Raw genomic sequence first — 20,708 nt, 5'->3', positions numbered from 1 at the left:
GCATGATCTTCGATCTTTAGTTGCAGCATGTAAGGTCTTTAGTTGCAACATGTGGGATCTGGTTCCCTGACCTGGGATCAAACCGTGGCCCCCTGCATTGGGAGGCCCCCTGCATGGAGTCTTAGCCACTGGACCGCCAAAGAAGTCCCATGGGAACCCTTATTAATCGAGCTTTTTCTTGTGACCCCATGGACTGTAGCCCAACAGGCTCCCCTGCCCATAGCATTTCCCAGGCAAGAATACAGGAGTGGGTTGCCACTTCCTCTTCCAGGAGATCTTCCCGACCTAGAGACGGGACCTGCCTCTCCTGAGCCTCCTGCATTGGCAGGTGGATTCTTTACCACTGGACTACTTGGGAAGCCCTTTTCTGCTCTTGGACATTAGAAAGGTATTCTCTCTTAAACAATGTTGAGGCTGGGAATTAGGTTCCCCCAAACACTTTTTCTTTTCTGTTTTAAGACTGATTTATTTATGGCCGTGGTGAGTCTGTTGCTGCACGCAGACTTTTCTTTAGCTGCAGCAAGCGGGGGCCACTCCCCAGTTGCAGTGTGCAGGCTTCTCCCTGCACTGGCCTCTCTCGTTGGGGAGCATGGACTCTGGGCACAGAGGCTGTAGCAGCTGCGGCACCTGGGCTCAGCAGCTGCTCTTCAAGGGCTCTAGAATGCTGGCTCAGTAGCTGTGGTCCATGAGCTCAGTTGCCCTGAGGCATGTGGGATCTTCTTGGACCAGGGATCAAACCAGTGGCCCCTGCACTGCAAGGTGGATTCTTAAACACTAGGCCCCCAGGGGAGCCCCCTTCAAACACTTTTGAAGCTACCCCTTGGGGTGACTACAAATCTCCACTGTTTGTGTGTCTATTATCCTCACTGATGGTCAGCACACTGGTACCATGATGTAATGTATTAATTTACTTCCTATTGCTTCTCCTTATTCCTAGATATTTGTAGAAGAAAAAAAGATCCTTGACCTAACATCTTACACAAAAATTATTTCAAGGTGGATCATAGAAAAAATCTAAAACTAAAATCTATTAGAAGAAAATAAAGGTGACTATCTTCACACTTTGGGGTAGTCAAGTGTTTCTTAGGGTATATATATATATATACATACATATACTAAACATGGAAAAATTGGACCTCATCAAAATTAAAAATTATTTGTGATGCATGTATATGACAAAGGACTTATATTCAGACTATGTAAAGAATGCATAAAACACCTTAAAAGTAGAAAGAAGCCTTAGACACTACACAAAAGGATGATGATACTAATGATCTCTCATGTACTAATAAGCACCTGAAAAAATGTTCACCATCATTGGTCACCTTGGAAATGCAAATTAAAGCCATATTGAGATATCAGTACATATGTATTAGAATTGCTAAAAATTTTTTAAAAGATTGATGATATTTTTAATATATTTTGATTGAAGTATATTTATTTACAATGTTGTGTTAATTACTGCTGTACAGGAAAGTGATACAGTTACACATATAATAATACATTCATTTTTATATATTCTTTTCCATTTTGGTTTCTGTCATATTTTAGATTCTAGATATAAGTGATATCATATGGTATTTGTCTTTCTGACTTAACTTCATTTGGTATGAATCTCTAGTTGCATATCATCTCTAGTTGTATCCATGTTGTTGCAAATGGCATTTCTTTTTTATGGTTGAGTAATATTCCCTTGTATATTTGTACCACATCTTTATCTATTCATCTGTCAAATGACGTTTAGATTGTTTCCATACCTTAGCTATTGTGAATAGTGCTGTTATGAACATAGTGGGTGGAGGGTGCATGTATCTTTTTGAATTATGGTTTTGTCTGTATATATTCCCAAGAATGGGATTGCTGGATCATATGGGAATTCTATTTTTAGTTTTCTGAGGAACTGCCATACTGTTAGTAGCTGCACCAACTAACATTCCTACCAACAGTGTAACAGAGTTTCCTTTTTTCCACATCCTCTCCAGCTTTTGTTATTTGTCACCTTTTTAGTGATGGCCATTCTGACTGGCATGAGATGGTACCTCATGGTAGCTCTTATTTGCATTTCTCTAATAATTAGTGATGTTGGGCATCTTTTCATATGCCCAACATCTGTATGTCTTCTTTGGAGAAATGTCTATTTAGGTATTCAGCCCAGTTTTTTAAACTAGTTCAGATTCATGTAAGCATATCATGAGTAAAACAAATCATATTAATCATATCTTGAGAAGAGAGCATGGTTTTTGCTTTTTGAATTTTTATTAGGGTATAGTTGATTTACAATGTTGTATGAGTTTCAGGTGTCCAGCAAAGTGAATCAGTTATACATACATCCACTGTTTCTTAGATTCTTTTCCCGTATAGGTCATTGCAGAGTAGAGTTCCCAGTGCTATACATTCTGTCCTTGTTACTTATCTATTTTATATATACATATAGTACTGTGTATATGTCAGTCCCAACCTCCCAATTTATTCCTCCCCTCCTTACCCCTTAGAAACATCAGGTTGCTTTTGTTTTCGGAAACTCTTTCTGTTTTGTAGGTAAGTTCATTTGTACCCTTTTTTTAGATTTCATGTGTAAGCAATATCATATGATATCTGTCTTTCTGACTTCATTCATTGTGACAGTCTCTAGGTCCATCTGTGTGCAAAATGGCACCATTTTGTTATTTTTATGGCTTAATAATATTTCATTGCATATATATACACACACACTACATCTTCTGTATCCATCTCTCTGTTGATGAGCATTTAAGTTGCCTTCATGTCTTAGCTATTGTAAATAGTACTAAAGTGAACACTGGGGCGCATGTATCTTTCTGAGGTATGGTTTTATCCAGATATATGCCCAGGAGAGGGATTGCCAGGTCATATGGTAGCTCTATTTTTAGTTTTTTAAGGAACCTCCATACTTTTCTCTGTAGTGGCTGTACCAGCTTACGTTCCTCGCAATAGTGTCGAAGGGTTCCCTTTCCTCCACGTCCACTCTAGCGTTTATTATTTGCAGACTTTTTGATGATGCCCATTCTCACTGGTGTGAGGTGACACCTCGTTGTAGTTTTGCTTTGCATTTCTCTAATAATTAGTGATGTTGAGCATCTTTTTACGCGCCTATTGACCATCTGTATGCCTTCTTTGGAGAAATGTCTATTTAGGTCTCCTATCCACTTTTTATTTTTGAGTTATGAGCTGTTTGTATATTTTGGAAGTTAATCCCTTGTTGGTCTCATCATTTGCAAATATTTTCTCCATTCTGTAGGTTGTGTTTTCATTTTGTTTATGGTTTGTCTTGCTCTGTAAAAGCTTGTAAGTTTGATTAGGTCCCAGTTGTTAATGTTTGTTCTTATTTCTATTAATATGGGAGACTGACATAAGAAAGCATTGGTCAACTTACAAGAAGATTGACAATATTAAATGTTACTGAATTTCAAAGCAACTGGATTCTCATGAACTACTCAGAGTAAAAGTTATATAACATTAGAAAACTCGGGCAATTTATTTTAAAGAGAAAATATATCTTGTGATGTACCAGTTCCATTTCTAACTATTCTTTCTACAAAAGAAATGAAAATATATGTTCTCAACAAAACTTATACAAAAATGTTTATAATAGCATGATTCATAGTAGCCCCAAACAGAAAGAACCCCAAATGTCCATCAATAGACAAATGACTAAATAGTGGTATAGTTATACAATGGAATATTATCAGAAATAAAAAGAAACAAGCTGATATATCCAATATGGGTAACTCTTAAAACATGATGTTGTGCCAAAGAATCCAGACACAAAAGAGTGCAAACTGCATGATTCCATTTAAATGGAATTCTGAAAAGACAAAACTAATATTTGGTGATAGAAAACAGAACAGCGGTTGCCTTTGTGAGTGTGGGGGTATTAACTAGAAAGGAGAAGGAGGGAATTTTCTGGAGTGATGAATTTGTCCTGTTTCTTAATTTGGGCTTTGTTATAAGGATATATGGGCTTCCCAGCTGGCTCAGTGCTAAGAATCTGCCTGCCAAAGCAGGAGACACAGGTTTGATCCTTGGGTTGGGAAGATCCCCTGGAGTAGGAAATGGCAACCCACCCGATATTCTTCCTGGGAAAATTCCATGGACAGAGGAGCCTGGCAGGCTGCAGTCCATGGGGTTGCAAAGAGTTGGACACTGAGCACACACACGTGAGCACCTAGAAAGTTCTCAGAGTCCTTTGAATTGTATAGTTAAGATGTCTTCATACTGCTGCTTGTGAGTTATGCCAGTAGACATTTAATCATACATTTACAACTAAAATATGGCACCTGCAGCTGAATTCAGTCAAATCTTGAACATCTTGTTTATAATTTAAGGTCTGCAGATTTCCATTAATTTAGGTTAATCTTACAACCAAAAGAAAAGCTTGTTACATGTTAGCATTTTCTTGAAGCACCAGATCTTTCAAAGAGGGACTCCCAGGACCAACCAATGCATACAAGAGAATAAATGCGGAAGACAAGACCCGAGGAAGGCCAAAGTCTGCAGTGTTTAAAGTGTGTCTTCTTCCTCCTCAGTATTCCTTCTACCGTACTCTCTGTGTCCATTTTCCCCACCACAAGAGAGATCTTTTAAGAGCAATTTCATAGCTCAAAAATTCTACTTTTCATAAAACACTGGAGCACAGTTCAGCCGAGTTCTTTGCCACTCTGTAACGAGGATTGCTGCGTCTTCAGTTTCCAATTTCCTTTCTCCTGTTTCTCATTTCCATCTGAGAACTCACCAGAATGGTCTTTAATGTTCATATTCCTACCAGAATTCTGTTCATGATTACTTACACTCTTTATTCTAAGAAGATGGAAGCTTTCCCTCAGTTCTCTTTTCCTTCTGAGCCCTCACTAGAATTGCCCTTAATATTTTGTTTCTAGCACACACGTCTTCCAGCCTCTACCTACTCCCCAGTTCTGAAGCCCCTTCTATATTTTTAGGTGTTTGTTACTGCCACAGCCCACTTCTTGGTCTAAAGTATGTATTAGTTTGCTCAGGTTTCTGTAACAAAATACTATAAACTGGGTGGCATAAATCACAGAAATTAATTTTCTCAGAGTTCTGGAGGCCGGGAAGTCCAAGATCAGTCTGGCAGAGTCAAGTTTTCTGTAAACACTGCCCTCCTGGCTTGCAGATGATCGCCTACTGGCTGTGTCCTCACATGGTGGGAAGAGGGGTTGTGGGGGAGAAGAGAAAGGAGAGAAGAGAAAGGAGGAGGAAGAGGAGGGAGAAGGGAGCAGGGCGACAGAAGGGGGAGCCCGGGCATGCTCACTCTAGCACCTCTTCTTACTGGGACACCGATGTTATTGGATCAGGGCCCACCCATATGACCTCATTTAACCTTGGTTACGTCCACAAACACACCATCTCCAATACTGCCACACTGGAGATGAGGTCTTCAACATAACAATCAGGGGAGGACACAAACATCCAGTCCTTAATAGCATGTGTGAAAAAATTTCTGTAAGTCTGAAGAGCAGAAAGTGAAAAGTCACAAGGAATGTGCTAAATATATATTAATGTTTTAGGCCAGTATTTTCATTTCTTTCCCGTATGTTCTGTTCTGTCATTTAGATCAAATGAACAAATATTCCTATTTTGTTTGTGTGTTGCTTGTCCAAGCTGTCTATTACCTGCTAGATAAATGCTATGTGAGGTTTTAATATAGATGCCCTCCTCTTCAAGAACCAAAGGGAAGGTGGCTTCTAAAGAAGACGGCTAACTTGGCTTAATCTTTTACTCAAATACTGTTTGAACTATTTGTTCCTCTAGAGTGATATTATGACTTTGGAACCAAAAATATAAGATATGAACCTATTTTAAGAAAATAATGCCCCAAGGGAACCCTGTACACTGTTGGTGGGAATGGAAATTGGTGCAGCCACTGTGAAAAAAGTATGGCATTTCCTCAAAAAACTAACAAATAGAAATACCGTATGACCCAGCAGTCCTACTCCTGTCTATCCAGATAAAATGAAAATGCTAATTCAAAAAGATACACGCACCCCAGTGTTCAGAGCAGCATTACTTAAAATTGCTGAGATATGGAAGCAGCGTGTCCTTCAACAGAGCAACAGATAAAGATGGTGATATATCTATGTATAATATATATCCCATTATGTATTATATATATAATGGGATAGTACTCAACCATAAAAAAGAATGAGATTTTGCCATTTGCAACATGGATAGACTTGGACATTATGCTTAATGACTGAAGGCAGAAGGAGAAGGCGACAACAGAGGATGAGACGGTTGGATGGCATCACCAATTCAATGGACGTGATTTTGAGCAACCTCTGGGAGATACTGAAGAGGGAAGTCTGTCATGCTGCAGTCCATGGGGTGGCGAACAGTAGGACACCATTTAGCAACTGAACAACAGTGCTTAATGAGATAGGTCAAAGACAGAAACTGTATGATATCACTTATATGTGGACTCTAAAAAATACAACACACTAGTGAATGTTTAAAAAAAAGAAACTGACTCACAGATACAGAGAACTAGTGGTTAACAGTGAGGAAAGGAGAGGGACGGGGGAAGGGCATGATAGGAGTAGAGGATTAAGAGGTACAAACTACTCTATAAAATAAACAAGCTACAAGGATATACTGTATAACACAGGAAATAATAGTCACTAGAACTATAAATGGAGTATAACCTTTAAAAATTATGATTCACTGTGTGTGGTACACCTGAAACTTACATAATATTGTACTTCAACTATACCTCAACAACAAATAAATAAAAAAGAAATGCCTTTTCCTTATTCACAGAAAAAAAATATATAGGTTCATCTCCCTGTCCATACACAATTATGGCGTATCAAGGAATCATGTCAATGTACAGAGCTGATGCTAATGACTCACCATATTATCTGCTGTGTTGGGCATCATGCCAGGTGCTGGGAGTGAAAGAAAAAAACCCAGACCTTGTCCACAAAGAACTTACAGATGGCTAGGGAGATAGCCCCATACCTTCAAGCTATTTTCCCAGGAGTGATAAGGGGTTTGCGCGGTCATCCACTTTCTCTTACCCAGGTGGCTGGTTAGAAAGGCAGCTGTGGTCAAACTGTTCCCCAAGAGCAGCTCTATCCTGTGTGTATCACAGTGTTAAATACAGAGTTTGTGTCAAGTGGTGAAGCAATATCTATTTTAAATAGAGTTCAAGTTTTTTTAAAAAAATTTATTATGTCGACTGCACTGGATCTTTGTTGTGGTTCACAGGCTTAGTTGTGGCATGTGGGATCTTTGTTCTTCAAGTAGGGGTCAAACCCAGGCCCCCTCCATTGGGAGCATGGAATCTTATACATTGGACCACCAAGGAAGTCGCAGAGTTCAAGTTTTATGCTGAATGCTTCTGTCACTTAAACATTATTCAGTTCACTCCATGATGACTTTACCCATTGGAATAACCATAGACGATTCATCAAGTAAATTGTAGGAGGGGGCAGCCAGGCACAACATAACGTCCTCATAAAAGAAACTTCCAGGGCCACTCTTCCCACAAAACGCTGCCTATTTGCTTTCTCTAAAACATCTTTCTAGATTTTTTTTTTTTTAAAGGGTATCTCCCCTAGAGATGTTTAAAAAACTGTAATTTTGCTTCTGAGGTATTTGCAAGCCTTGCCTCTTTGGTTTTGTGACATCATAAGCATCCTAAATAAGATAACATACTGCAGCTCACAAGGAGACTCTGCATCTCTGCAGGACAAATGTAATCTGAAAAGCTTCGAGGCACACACATCAGATTTTAACACTAAAACTTGTTGTAACAAGAGTTTTTCCTACACTTAAAAAATCCACAGTGACACAAAGTCAATTAAATTTTATTACAACCAAGAATATAAAATAAATGCAATGTAATTCATTTCTAACAGTCATTTCAAGAAGGATGTCAGGAAAACTCAAAAGCGAGAAACACTTGGCTCCAAAGCTGCAAGCTTGTCCTGCACCCCGGGGAGCAGGCCCCGCTGGGGGGCAGCCGGCTTTCAGTGCACACCTCACAGTGTGTGTGCAAAGCATACACAGTCATGTCCAAAGTCGTACAAACAGGGATGCGTGCAGAAAAATGGCTGAAAAGAGAGACAAGAGCAGGTACACTTCACATAGAGGAACTATGGGAAATACAAACTAGGCAGTTTAGAAAGGATATACCACATAACATATATAAAAAGTACTTTAAATTGTTGTTAAAAAGGACATCTTCAGTCCAGATTTTGTGTAATACTTTTAGTGTCTACACAGACAAATTTTTAAAAAAATTAAATAGTATTAATTTACTAAATATTTAGGCGATAACAGTGCATTAAGGATTTTTTTTTCATATAATACATACATATCACTCCTTCGCAGTGATAGCATAGAAGAGTAAGTATGGCCTTAGGTACAACACATTTTTAAAAAACCCTAAAACAATGAACTTTGCCTTATGATATTTGTGACTATTCTTGAAGATTAAGGAAACCTAAACAGCTATGTTTTATATAAAATATTATTTATACTTGAATCCTTCAAGCTTCCTTTAGTCTGCCGTTTCACTGCCTTTCTCCATTCCCCAGAAAGATAACATTACAGAGGTTAGGATTTGTAGTTTTCATAGACTATTCCTTCATTGTACAGTTTGTCACATACAAGCATTCCAAGCAGATTAAGCCGCAAGTCTTCTTGTTCAACTATTTTTTCTCTTCTCTTCAGCAGAGAAAACAGCATCATCATAGAGGCATACAACTAGCAGTTGCTTCTCCAGGAATGAGGCAGTGAACACGTAAGTAAATGTCATCCCTTTCCATTCTCAAATGTAAATTGTGTTTACAAGAGCAAAAGAGTAGTGCAGAAGGCCAAAATTCTAAGTACTAAAGTTTTAAAACCACACAGATATAAAAATATACATGTCCTTGGTGTCTGTATGTTCCTGCATGATCTACTTCAGCATAAGGATTGTTTCAGCCTCGTAGTGTCAGTACTGCCGCCAGGCTGCCTTACCTGTGAGCTCAGCTATCCTGAAACTCGAGAATATTTTTTCCTAAATACACACCTTACCAAAAAAGCTAACTCAAAAACTGATTTGCAATATGAAATGCAGAAAACCTTTGCTTTGATTCCTCCCTTCCTTTCAGTAACTTCCCCTGGTTTGGATGCCCACCCTGCATTCTCAGGGGACACCGATCGTAATAAATTTTTGAAGAGGAATGTGGTTATTTGGGGAACACAGAAGTAAATTTTAACCTCAAAGATCTTCACAGGTTTCCTTCAAGGGCCCACAGTTTTAGGGCCCATGACTATGTTAAAGGCTTTGTTCTCCTTATACAAGGAAAAGGAAATTGTGAACCAAAATTATTTCAAAGGGTAATGGGCACCAGTGGGCATCACCAACTCTGAGGCAAGACCACAGGAGGAAAGGGCCAGTACCAGTGCAGTGACCAGAAAGAGCCACGTGTGTAATGGGCATATCTGGCTGGACCCTGTGTGAAGAACAATGGGAACAACTGATAAAACCCCTACCAGTTTCTGTATCAGTTCTGCCACTAAAATTCACTACATGCAAAGAAAGCAAGGTAGTCCTGTGATCATATAAGCACATATCACAAGGATTTATATCAAAGTGTATTAAAGGGCATGATATTTTGATTCATACACATATTTGGGTTTGTCTTTTACTAAATGTATGCCCCTCTCAAGGGCAGGAACAGAGCTTCTCTTTTCACTGTAATTTCCTACAAACTCAACTTAGTTGAGTATATTCTGCCTACAAGGGCCACCCAATTGTTGAAAGGCTGCTGTTAACATTTCAAATATATATTAATGACTGTGGTGATACTTAACTGTTGCTTTTCTTGAAGGTAGATAAACAAAGAAACCTCTCTATGATGCTTGTTTATTATAGGGCAAAACTTGGGATAATAACTCTCTTCAAGAGGGTTTAGAAGTAAACGAACAGACCTCATGTTCTAAGATGGTTCATTTATAAGCCTGTCATCCCAGGAAGGCTTCCTGTCATGGACTCAGTCATGAGTTCTTCAAGGACAGGAAGTATGTCTTGCCCTTCCCATCTCCCCCAGCATGACCTGGACACAGGGGGAGGGTACCATGAGGATCCGATGACACGGAGGCTTCAGGGCCCAGGACAGAACTTCACACAGGTGGCTACATTATACAGAGGGCTACTAGTTTCTCATTTTTAACAGCGGAAGCAGTAAATCACCATGGAGACAATCAATTCCTTCCAGTGGAGCACGTCAACTGTTTCATCGTCCGTGTTCATCAGCGTCCCTACACAGTCTTCGTTATTAATAAGCATTATTATGCTGAGATCAGGAAGGTCCTTGCTGGCTACAGTATCACATCAATAGTGCAAAATGTATACTGGCTTCTGTCTAAAATCTTATTTTACTTGTGTATGGACCCAGAGTAGATAACCAGGTAGATAAGTTCACAAGGAAGAGTAAAAAAAATGCATATAACTTGCATATAACAACGATCAGCTATTTCTTCTAGCTCAAGAAAACATTAAAACAAGGCTGGTGCTGCTAGTAGCATTTAGAAGAACACAAATTTCTTGCCCCTTTCATTACAATGGAAGCTCTTAAGTCTTTACATTTCTGTGGGACTCTGGGGAGCTTCCTTATGCTGGCTAAGAAAGAACTCACTGGCTAAGAGCAAACTCAGCCTCTAATTCATAGATCATAGAAATGTAAATATGTACTTAGATAATATAGTCGTATACTATCTGCCCATAGTTTAGGCACAAAATTATTAAGTTTTCTCCTAGGGGCAAAAGAAAGCATTCAGTGCAATGAAAAGATTCTTGATAGAATTAAGTTTCAGTAATAACAGCAAAATTATGCATACATCATACATACTTGAAACATGAACAAAACCTAAACTTGTAACATGCTTTAAAAATAGTCACTCTATGTCTAACACAAATACGAATGGAGAACACTGCTTTCTGTTTTAAAAGCAGATTAATTTGCAGGCTTCTATTTGAGTACCCTTGATTATGTAAGAAAGTTACTCAAGCTGACCCAGATGTGAAGAAACCAACAGTTCTTTAGAGAAGCCAGCTGTATGTACAATACACAAGAAAAGCTTTTCCTTCAAAGGGAAGCAATACATCCTGTGATCAGCATCACTCTTAAAGAAATCCAAGTGCAGTTAATCCTCTCTCCAGTTTTCTGGTGTGGGTCACCAGAGGACTGTATTTCATCAAAGCTCTTAAAACCCTTTTTAAAGTAGACTTAAGCTACATGAAGTTTAAAATTATCATTCTTAATTACTGAATACTATTCAGAATAAGATGATTCCGGGAACTAAGTTCCATATGAAGGATTATATAAAAATTACCACGTGTTTTAGTTCTTCATAGCATAAAGCATAGTAACTGCAAAGATCTAGGCTGTTTTTGGTTGCAGGTTCCCACTGTCCCACCACTTGTCTTTTTACTAGACCTTCCCTGAAACTAGATAAATAAAAATGTAATCGTAAGGTACTTTGGGACAGTAACAGTTCCGGTTTAAGACTTCCATGAACAAAAGAGTTGTATTCTGCGAAAACCACGCAGTGCTGTGAGAGGGGCATATCTACCTGTGTTGCTAGCTCAGTTCATGAAGTATAAAACTATATACCACTGGAGTCTTGTTTCTAAAACATTAAAATCCCAATAAAAGAGCTCTGGAAAGAGAAATCATAGCGATTGCTACAGCATGAGAAAGGTGCACCAGGAAATCCTTCCCAAAGATGCTGAAGGTTACAGAAGTTAAGTGCTGGGATTAGATCAGACGCTTTATCAGAGAAGTCTCAATGGGACACATGCAGGGAAAGGCTGTTGGGGAAACTTCACAAACATCTTCTTTAAGTCACTAAAGAAGAGACGTCAGTCAGTCTTGCAAAATGCTCCGTAAATAGTTTTCCTCCTAAGTGGCTGGCAGCATCAGAGCTTGCATTTTTGGTTCTCTTCAATGCAGACATCATATTGCTGGAGTCTGTGCTCTGGGCTGCGGCCGGTCAGTAGCGGTGGGCCTGGTGAGATGGGTGGTACTGTGCGCTCTGCTGAGACGAGGAGGAATAGCCTAGTGTGCTCTGGGACTGAGAGGATCCCTGGACGCTGCTTTGGTAATTCAGGCGCGAGCTGGAGTGCTAGGAGAGGAAACAGGAAAAGGGGATGACCTATGGGGTACGAGAGCAGCTCAAGATGTTCACCGCAATAGGACACAGAAGCTGTGGGTTCTGACCCATGGTAGCTGACAGCTAATTTCACGTGTCAGTACGTTTTGCTGATTTCACATCATAGCCTGCTACCACTGTGCTGGCATGCACGAAAGCTGGCTGGATGTCTTTGGAAGATAAGCCTCATGGGCAATGAGAAGTAGAGGGGAAATTGATGCTAATTCTGGTTAGAGATTCTTTGCATAACTGAGATTTGCAAACAGGAAGAATCAATTTGGCATTTTGATCCAGTGGTGTTCATAATGTATACTGATGTGCTGTTAATTTTCTCATTATAAATAACAAAGCTGTGACTAAGAAATCGTTTTTAGGAAAGAGTTTCCTCAGGTAGAGGCTAGAGTAGCCTCAGCAGCACCACCTACTTGACAAAGCAAGACAAGGTAGCAGCAAATAGGTGCTTTTTTTAAATCAGCTTCAGATAACATTTAGAATTTAAAAAAAAAAACTGTATGTGAAAATTCCCTCGAGAAGGCTGAGACAAATGTATTTCAATTCAGTGTACTTTTATTACCTTAAATGAAACATTCATCTTCATGGTATCAAGAATAAATATGAAAAAAAAAAAAAGAAAAATTCATCTATAGAAATAGAATATAGTGCTTGGTTAACTATAAGCGTTAACTGCAGCTGTGTCTTTGGCTCTGCCCAGAAGACTGGTTCTTCCTGTGAGCAAAGCATGACAAGATCCTATGTAATAAAGTTATTGTGAAAGTGTTAGTCGCTCAGTAGTATCTGACTCTTTGTGACCCCACGGACTGTAGCCTGCCAGGCTCCTCTACCCATAGGATTTCCCAACCAAGAGTACTGGAGTGGGTTGCCATGCCCTCTTCCAGGAGATCTTCCCAACCAAGGGATCAAACCCAGGTCTCCTGCATTGCAGGCAGATTCTTTACTGTCTGAGCCACCAGGGAAGCCCAATAAAGCTATTACTTGAAGTTTAAAATGTAAATGATCTTGAGGTGGCATTGGTGGGTTTAATGAAGGACAAATCAGCAAGGCTGCCCCACTCAGTGCACGGGAGGCAGCCAAACTGGATTTGCAACATCTGGTCCAAGAAAACAGGGCAATAAGATAGTCTTGGTTAAAAATAATGCCGCTTAATTCCTTCCTTTGTTACACAACTCTTGGTCATATTGTTGTAAGAAGCCTTGACAAATCCTAACAACATTTATTGTAGGTTTATTACGGAAAAAAAAAAGTTCTTTCCATTCACAAGGCCTACAGTTGTTAGGCTGCCTATGACTGCTTTTACTTTAGCAGATTAGACTCTGCACAATAGCTCCTCCATACTGGATAAAAAACAAATTTGGGAGAAGGAAATGGCAACCCACTCCAGTATTCTTGCCTAGAGAATCCCGTGGACAGAGGAGCCTGGTGGGTTGTTGTCCATAGCTTCACAAAGAGTCGGACACGACTGAAATGACTTAGCATGTATGCATGCATTGGAGAAGGAAATGGCAACCCGCTCCAGTATTCTTGCCTGGAGAATCGCAGGGACAGAGGAGCCTGGTGGGCTGCCGTCTGTGGGGTCCCACAGAGTTGGACACGACTGAAGTGACTTAGCAGCAGCAGCAGCAGTGCTGATACTATGAGAGCTGCAAAGAGGTCTCTCATCCTCACCCTTCATGCTAATCTTTCCAACTAATTAGCTGAGAAAGCTATCCATGTCACAGAGATGCTGGTTTATTTTTAAGTAGACAGCTCAGTATAGACAAAGAGAAACATCTGAAGAACTCCTAGATTTGAAAGGAGTAAATACACTTAGTTAAGTAATCTGTCCATGATTGACTATAATCAGTCTAATATAATCAGAGACACCAAGATGTGCTAGTATATGATAAAGGTTTGTTGCTCATATAATACAATAGGAATAAACTAACGTTAGGGGGAAAACTGACTTTATAGTAAAATTCAAATATGTTCGTGACTACTACCCAAATAGCAAGCTGCTTTGCAGACCAAACTGATGTCTTGATTAGTTTAATTGGAACCAGTAGAAGTGCTATTATATACTCGCTGCTTACAGGGAATCTTCCAAGAGAAGTTTTCAAAGTATTTGTGTTGAGATATTCAAAATGTAAAGCCAGTTTAAACAGCTATTTATTATGTCTTTCTTGTTAACGTTTCTCTGGTTTCCAGTTCCTAATCAGTGAGTTTATGTCTTCGTTGCCTGTGGTTTTGTTTTCTATTCTCTCTCTCCTATGTGCTCCTTCTCCACCAGTTCCCTGAAGGACTGTGGTTCTAAACCTTTTTTTAAAGTCTTTTGTTTCCCTTCTTAGATCTTAAGTTTGTTACTACCTTGAAAACACTACCCCCCCCCAAGATTCCCTACAGTTTTCACCCGTATTTTTACCTGTCTCTCCAAACATCAATCCTTAGGGTTTCTTCCTTTAATTTCTTGAATGGTAATACAGTTGTAGTTTGTTTGAATCTCAACAAATGTATTTTCTTGTCTCAGAATTATTTCTTGTGAGATTAAACAGTTATTCCTGACAACTCTTTGTCCCTGTCTCTTCTGCCATGTGGCTATGTGCTGATTATTTCCTCCCAGTAATGGCATATCCTTCTGAAGTATGCTGCTTACTTTGTTCACAGTAAGGCACCATTCCTCTCCCTTTCAACTACTTATCTAGGGGTCTTTACCAGACCCACACCTGACAGACAGCTGGAAGGGTAAAATGAGAAATGTTGAGGAGGAGCTGCCTGCCTCACCTTCCTTCCTCAGGGTTGTAAGATAAACAAGAAACAAAATATCTTGCAATTACATGAAATGACAAAAATCTTCATTTTCATATAATGCCCTAGAAAGACTAGGACTGTAAAATCAAACTTTAGAGTTAAGCACTGCTTATTTCTAAAAGGATCTATTTTAAGTATTGTTGTCTAGCCACTCAGTTGTCTGACTCTTTGTGACCCCCATGGACTGCAGCCCACCAGCTCCTCTGTTCATGGGATTTTCCTGGCAAGAATACTGGAGTAGGCTGTCATTTCCTTCTCCAGGAGAATCTTCACGACCCAAGGATGGAACCTGCATCTCTTATTTGGCAAGCGGATTCTTTACCACTGAGCTACCTGGAAAGTCCATATGTATACTTACTATTTCATAAAATGTATTGCTAAAAAAAGAGACAACAGGCTCAGAATGGAGTCATTTGTGTTAAGCCCATGTAACCAAACTGAAACTTAATACCTAACCTAAGTGCAGTTTCAGCCCCTCCCAGGAATGCACTCTCCCCAGTCAGTCTGCAGTCTCCACTCAGCACTTGAGAAGTAATCTACCTGGTAGACTCCTGCAGTCTCAAGAGGAAGGTGCCCTGGCCTGACACGATCAGCTCTCTGCTGAAGTAACATCCTGTCCCACCTCCTCCTACCTACAGAAGTCCAGAAGTCTTCCATTTCGCACAGCTCTTCAGAGCCTTTTTCTATATGCTAGATGAGCGGCTACCTGATACATGAATCACTGAATACAGCCAATGAGACCTTTTAAAATTTGCTCAGTTGAGTTTTGTTTTCTAACAGTATGTCAACATGAAAAAGTACAACATTGAGGGGGAGTACCTGATAATCTGAGGGCATAACAGGCCCACCCGAGTTTGTGCCTGAAGGCCCCAGCCGCGGTTTCTTGTTGGGAGGCACCTGGTTAAGGCCGGAGTCCTGGCTATGCTGCAGCCCTGCTCCGGCCGGCCCAGCCCCTGCACCTCCTGCAGTCCCGTTGGTCTGGGTGCTGTTCTGCTGCTGTGGGGGTGCCTGCGGGGGGGCAGCTGCCTGTTGTGGAGGGGCTGTGGGCTGCTGATGTTGGTTCTGCTGCTGTTGCTGGTTCTTATGAAAAGAGAAAAACAAAGGCAAGCTTGGTATGGAACGAAATCACGCCTGTCATTGTAGGATATGCACGTGAGACTGTCAGCCAACCTGGGGAGAGACCTATGTGGGGCACCAATGTGACTGGCATGCCTGGAGAAGGGAGCAGCCAGGGAATACAGCACCCCCGAAGGTGAGTACAGAGCCCCAAAGAGGACTCGCTCTCTGAAGTTCATTAGATTGCACAGTAATCCTCCCTGTCAGAGACAGACATTCCACTGAAGACACAGGCCCAGAGGAAAGAGCAACTCCTTGAAATAGCTCTAACAGTCTTTTCAGTCAATTTGGAGAAAGAACGGCTGTGTGGGGAGGAGTCAGTACAATCAAAGCATGGAGTGATGCTTTAAAAGCAGCCTGCATAAAATGATGGCAGTGGCACTGAACCAACCAAAGCAAGCATCAAGAATTGGGGAATAAAGTAGACTGTGAAACAGATCAGGAAGTTCATTTATCTGTGAATGCATATTTCAAACTGCAGAGTACATCTACAATAAAGTAAATACACAATTAAATAACATGCAGTTAAACATATAGGAATTACTACATTTATCCTTCCCTAAGTGCAATTTATACCTTGTCACCTTTTTCTTCAGGTTCATCTTCATTAAGGAATTCTCGTTTGGGGTATGGAATCTGGCAGCCAGCAAACACACTACAAATCATTGAAGGAAAAAAAAAATACATGTCATGACCTAAAATCTATAATATGATTGACCTTGTGCATTTAAAATTCCACTTTTTTAAAAAATTTCCTACTCTTCATCTGTGGCTGGTATGCCTCTCAACACAATTTAAGCAATAAGAAAATAACAATTTGTCATCTAAGTTTTACACTAGTATAACTGCCCCTTTCAATAACATCTTAAAACTGCGTTTAGCTAGTTGACATGTGTAACACAGAAATTTCTCCACACAAACTTCATCAGCACTAAAAAGAGCTGACTGTGTATTTGCTTCAACAATGAAAGTAATTTTTTTCTCAAGAAAAGCTGTACCTCTAATATCAGTAAGTCCAAGCACAATTTATATCTGTGGGTATAATAAGGATGGGGAAATGGAGAAGTATAATAACGCAGCAGAGACACAGAATTTTAAAAGCTCAGTTCCCTACTGGTTTGGTGTAAACTGTTCTGGCTGACCGATCTATAATAAAAGTCCCATCTGTTCTCAGCTTTAGTTTTTGTCTATAAAACTGACTAATGATCATTCCATAAACTTGTTTTCATTCACACCTCTTTACAGCGTTGCCTGTTTCAAAGTACAGGACCTCTCAACTAGTGTTTCCCGAGGTGGTATTAACCAAGGACATGAAAGACTCAAGTAGCAAGTGCTTCCCTTGCCGTTAGCCACCACCGCACACCTTCAACCTGGAGCAAAGCGCACAGAAAGGAAGGATACATACTCTAATGTCGGCAAGGGGTCCTCCTGAAAATAGGGGTCCTGCAGGGCCTGCTCGGAGGTAATTCTCTTGGTTGGATCCATCGTAAGGAGTTTCTGAAGCTAGAATAACACACAAGAAATTGACAGCACGGGAAAGTCTGCTTCCAGGTGAATGTTTGGACTGTGTTAATGTCTAACAGAATTAACATCAAGTGCCCGTTTATTAATACACTGCACATATTTATGTGAAACTGACAGAAATGATTAGCAGTAAAGCCGTTTTAGAATTTTTTTTTTTTTCCTACTGGTAAACCACTGGAAACAAGGCTAAAAGTCAAGGGTGATATCTCAAAGGAAAGATTTAATTTTGCCCCAGCATCCACCAGTTTCCTTTTTTTCCTGAAGAGGAGGAAGAGCTGGGACAATTTCACAGTAAGTGGGGTGGGGTGAGAGCTGTGCTAAGGATCACCTTCCCACTCTGGAGAGATGCACCTACCAAAAGGAATACTTTGCTGTCAGGCTTGACCTTGTGTTTCTCCATGTACTTTATGAGGCTACTGTTGGCGTACCTGCAAAGACATGACATCCACACACTATTGAGGACACTCACACAATTGACATCTTTTAATGGAAGGTTCCAAGGTTGGTTTTCCTATGAGGTATGTATTCATTTAAGCCATTGTTTTGTTTTGTTTTGTTTTCTGATTAAAAAGGAACACAAAACCAAATGTTGGTAAATGTGTAAAAAATAAATAAGAATTGTTACACACTGCATGTAAGAGTTTATACTGTTAGAATTACTTTGGAAAATAATAATGCATTAACCATTAGAGCTGAAAATGTGACTATCCTATGATCCAGCAATTCCTTCCTAGGTACATATTCTATATCAGGATATCAACTGCTCAGGCTGAGGGGTGAGTAAATGGGTATTCACTTTATTATTCTAAATAGACTACATATTTTCATTATGTATATTCTTTCCTACATATGAAATATTTCAAATTTAAAAGGTCAAGAAACAGGTAATACATGTTTATGGTAAAAAATTTAGAGAATATAAAAAAGTATAAAGAAAAATTTGAAAACACTCATAATCAAGCTAGGAAGCAATTTAAAAAACTCTTATCAAGATTTGATAATTTTCCTTTGGCATTTCTTCTGTGCATACATATATATACACACAAAGATGTATTTGTTTTAATAAAATTGGAATCATAGTATATATAAGTTGTCCTTAATGTTGTTTTATAAATGTTTTCTCTTGCCAAACGCTCTTTAAGCTTTTTATTTGTACTGGTTGAACATTTTCTACTGTTACTAATGACACTTGTTTCACAGCACTTACAAAGTACAGATCCTAAATCTGGTACACATTCAGGGGGACAGGACTGCATGGCAGGTGAGAATCAGAGGCCCCTCCCAGACCCTGACTCAGTCATTTACCAGTTGTGCGATTTGGGGCAGTTAGTTAACCTCTATGAAAGCCTTTAGGTGCCTCATCTTAGCTATGTGTGGCTGCTTTGATGCTTTTTCAGGATAAAGTCTTAGATTTATTAAGTCAAAGGGTAAGTACATGCCAAAGCCTTTTGTGTGTGCTCTAGAGCTTGCTACATGAACCTGGCCCTCAGACCAGTAGCATGGGCACCGGAAAGCCTGCACTAGGCCTGCAGGTTTGGTTCAGTTCAGTTCAGTTCAGTCGCTCAGTCGTGTCCGACTCTTTGCGATCCCATGAATCACAGCACGCCAGGCCTCCCTGTTCATCACCAACTCCCGGAGTTCACTCAGACTCACGTCCACTGAGTCAGTGATGCCATCCAGCCATCTCATCCTCTGTCGTCCCCTTCTCTTCCTGCCCCCAATCCCTCCCAGCATCAGAGTCTTTCCCAATGAGTCACCTCTTTGAGTGAGGTGGCCAAAGTATGGGAGTTTCAGCTTTAGCATCATTCCTTCCAAAGAAATCCCAGGGCTGATCTCCTTCAGAATGGACTGGTTGGATCTCCTTGCAGTCCAAGGGACTCTCAAGAGTCTTCTCCAACACCACAGTTCAAAAGCATCAATTCTTTGGCGCTCAGCCTTCTTCACAGTCCAACTCTCATATCCATACATGACCACTGGAAAAACCATAGCCTTGACTAGATGGACCTTTGTTGGCAAAGTAATGTCTCTGCTTTTGACTATGCTATCTAGGTTGGTCATAACTTTTCTTCCAAGGAGTAAGCGTCTTTTAATTTCGTGGCTGCAGTCACCATCTGCAGTGATTTTGGAGCCCAAAAAGATAAAAGTCTGATACTGTTTCCACTGTTGCCCCATCTATTTCCCATGAAGTGATGGGACCGGATGCCATGATCTTCGTTTTCTGAATGTTGAGCTTGAAGCCAACTTTTTTCACTCTCCTCTTTCACTTTCATCAAGAGGCTTTTTAGTTCCTCTTCACTTTCTGCCATAAAGGTGGTTTCATCTGCATATCTAAGGTTATTGACATTTCCTCTGACAATCTTGATTCCAGCTTGTGTTTCTTCCAGTCCAGCGTTTCTCATGATGTACTCTGCATAGAAGTTAAATAAGCAGGGTGACAATATACAGCCTTGACATACTCCTTTTCCTATTTGGAATCAGTCTGTTGTTCCATGTCCAGTTCTAACTGTTGCTTCCTGACCTGCATATAGGTTTCTCAAGAGGCAGGGCAGGTGGTCTGGTATTCCCATCTCGTTCAGAATTTTCCACAGTTTATTGTGATCCACATGGTCAAAGGCTTTGGCATAGTCAATAAAGCAGAAATAAATGTTTTTTCTGGAACTCTCTTGCTTTTTCCATGATCCAGCGGATGTTGGCAATTTGATCTCTAGTTCCTCTGCCTTTTCTAAAACGAGCTTGAACATCTGGAAGTTCACGGTTCATGTATTGCTGAAGCCTGGCTTGGAGAATTTTGAGCATTACTTTACTACCATGTGAGATGAGTGCAATTGTGTGGTAGTTTGAGCATTCTTTGGCATTGCCTTTCTTTGGGATTGGAATGAAAACTGACCTTTTCCAGTCCTGTGGCCACTGCTGTGTTTTCCAAATTTGCTGGCATATTGAGTGCAGCACTTTCACAGCATCATCTTTCAGGATTTGAAACAGCTCAACTGGAATTCCATCACCTCCACTAGTTTTGTTCGTAGTGATGCTTTCTAAGGCCCACTTGACTTCACATTCCAGGATGTCTGGCTCTAGGTGAGTGATCA

At 40.1% G+C, this 20,708-nt stretch overlaps 1 protein-coding gene across 2 annotated transcripts in view; it reads right to left on the bottom strand.

Moving 5' to 3' along the window:
- CDK19 (cyclin dependent kinase 19) overlaps positions 7,829-20,708 on the bottom strand; it is a 169,231-nt gene continuing 156,351 nt past the window's right edge. For both annotated transcript variants that reach the window (XM_005684572.3, XM_018053070.1), the window contains 5 exons: positions 17,978-18,050; positions 17,504-17,601; positions 16,675-16,753; positions 15,802-16,062; positions 7,829-12,153 (listed from right to left, as the gene is read on the bottom strand). In XM_005684572.3, the coding sequence (XP_005684629.1) occupies positions 12,022-12,153; positions 15,802-16,062; positions 16,675-16,753; positions 17,504-17,601; positions 17,978-18,050 (643 nt within the window). In that variant the 3' untranslated portion in view covers positions 7,829-12,021. The remainder of the gene's footprint in view (positions 12,154-15,801; positions 16,063-16,674; positions 16,754-17,503; positions 17,602-17,977; positions 18,051-20,708) is intronic.

This window comes from Capra hircus, chromosome 9, assembly GCF_001704415.2.
Source record: "Capra hircus breed San Clemente chromosome 9, ASM170441v1, whole genome shotgun sequence".
In the NCBI taxonomy this organism is placed as follows: Eukaryota; Metazoa; Chordata; class Mammalia; order Artiodactyla; family Bovidae; genus Capra; species Capra hircus.
This window is presented reverse-complemented; position numbering and strand designations above follow the sequence as displayed.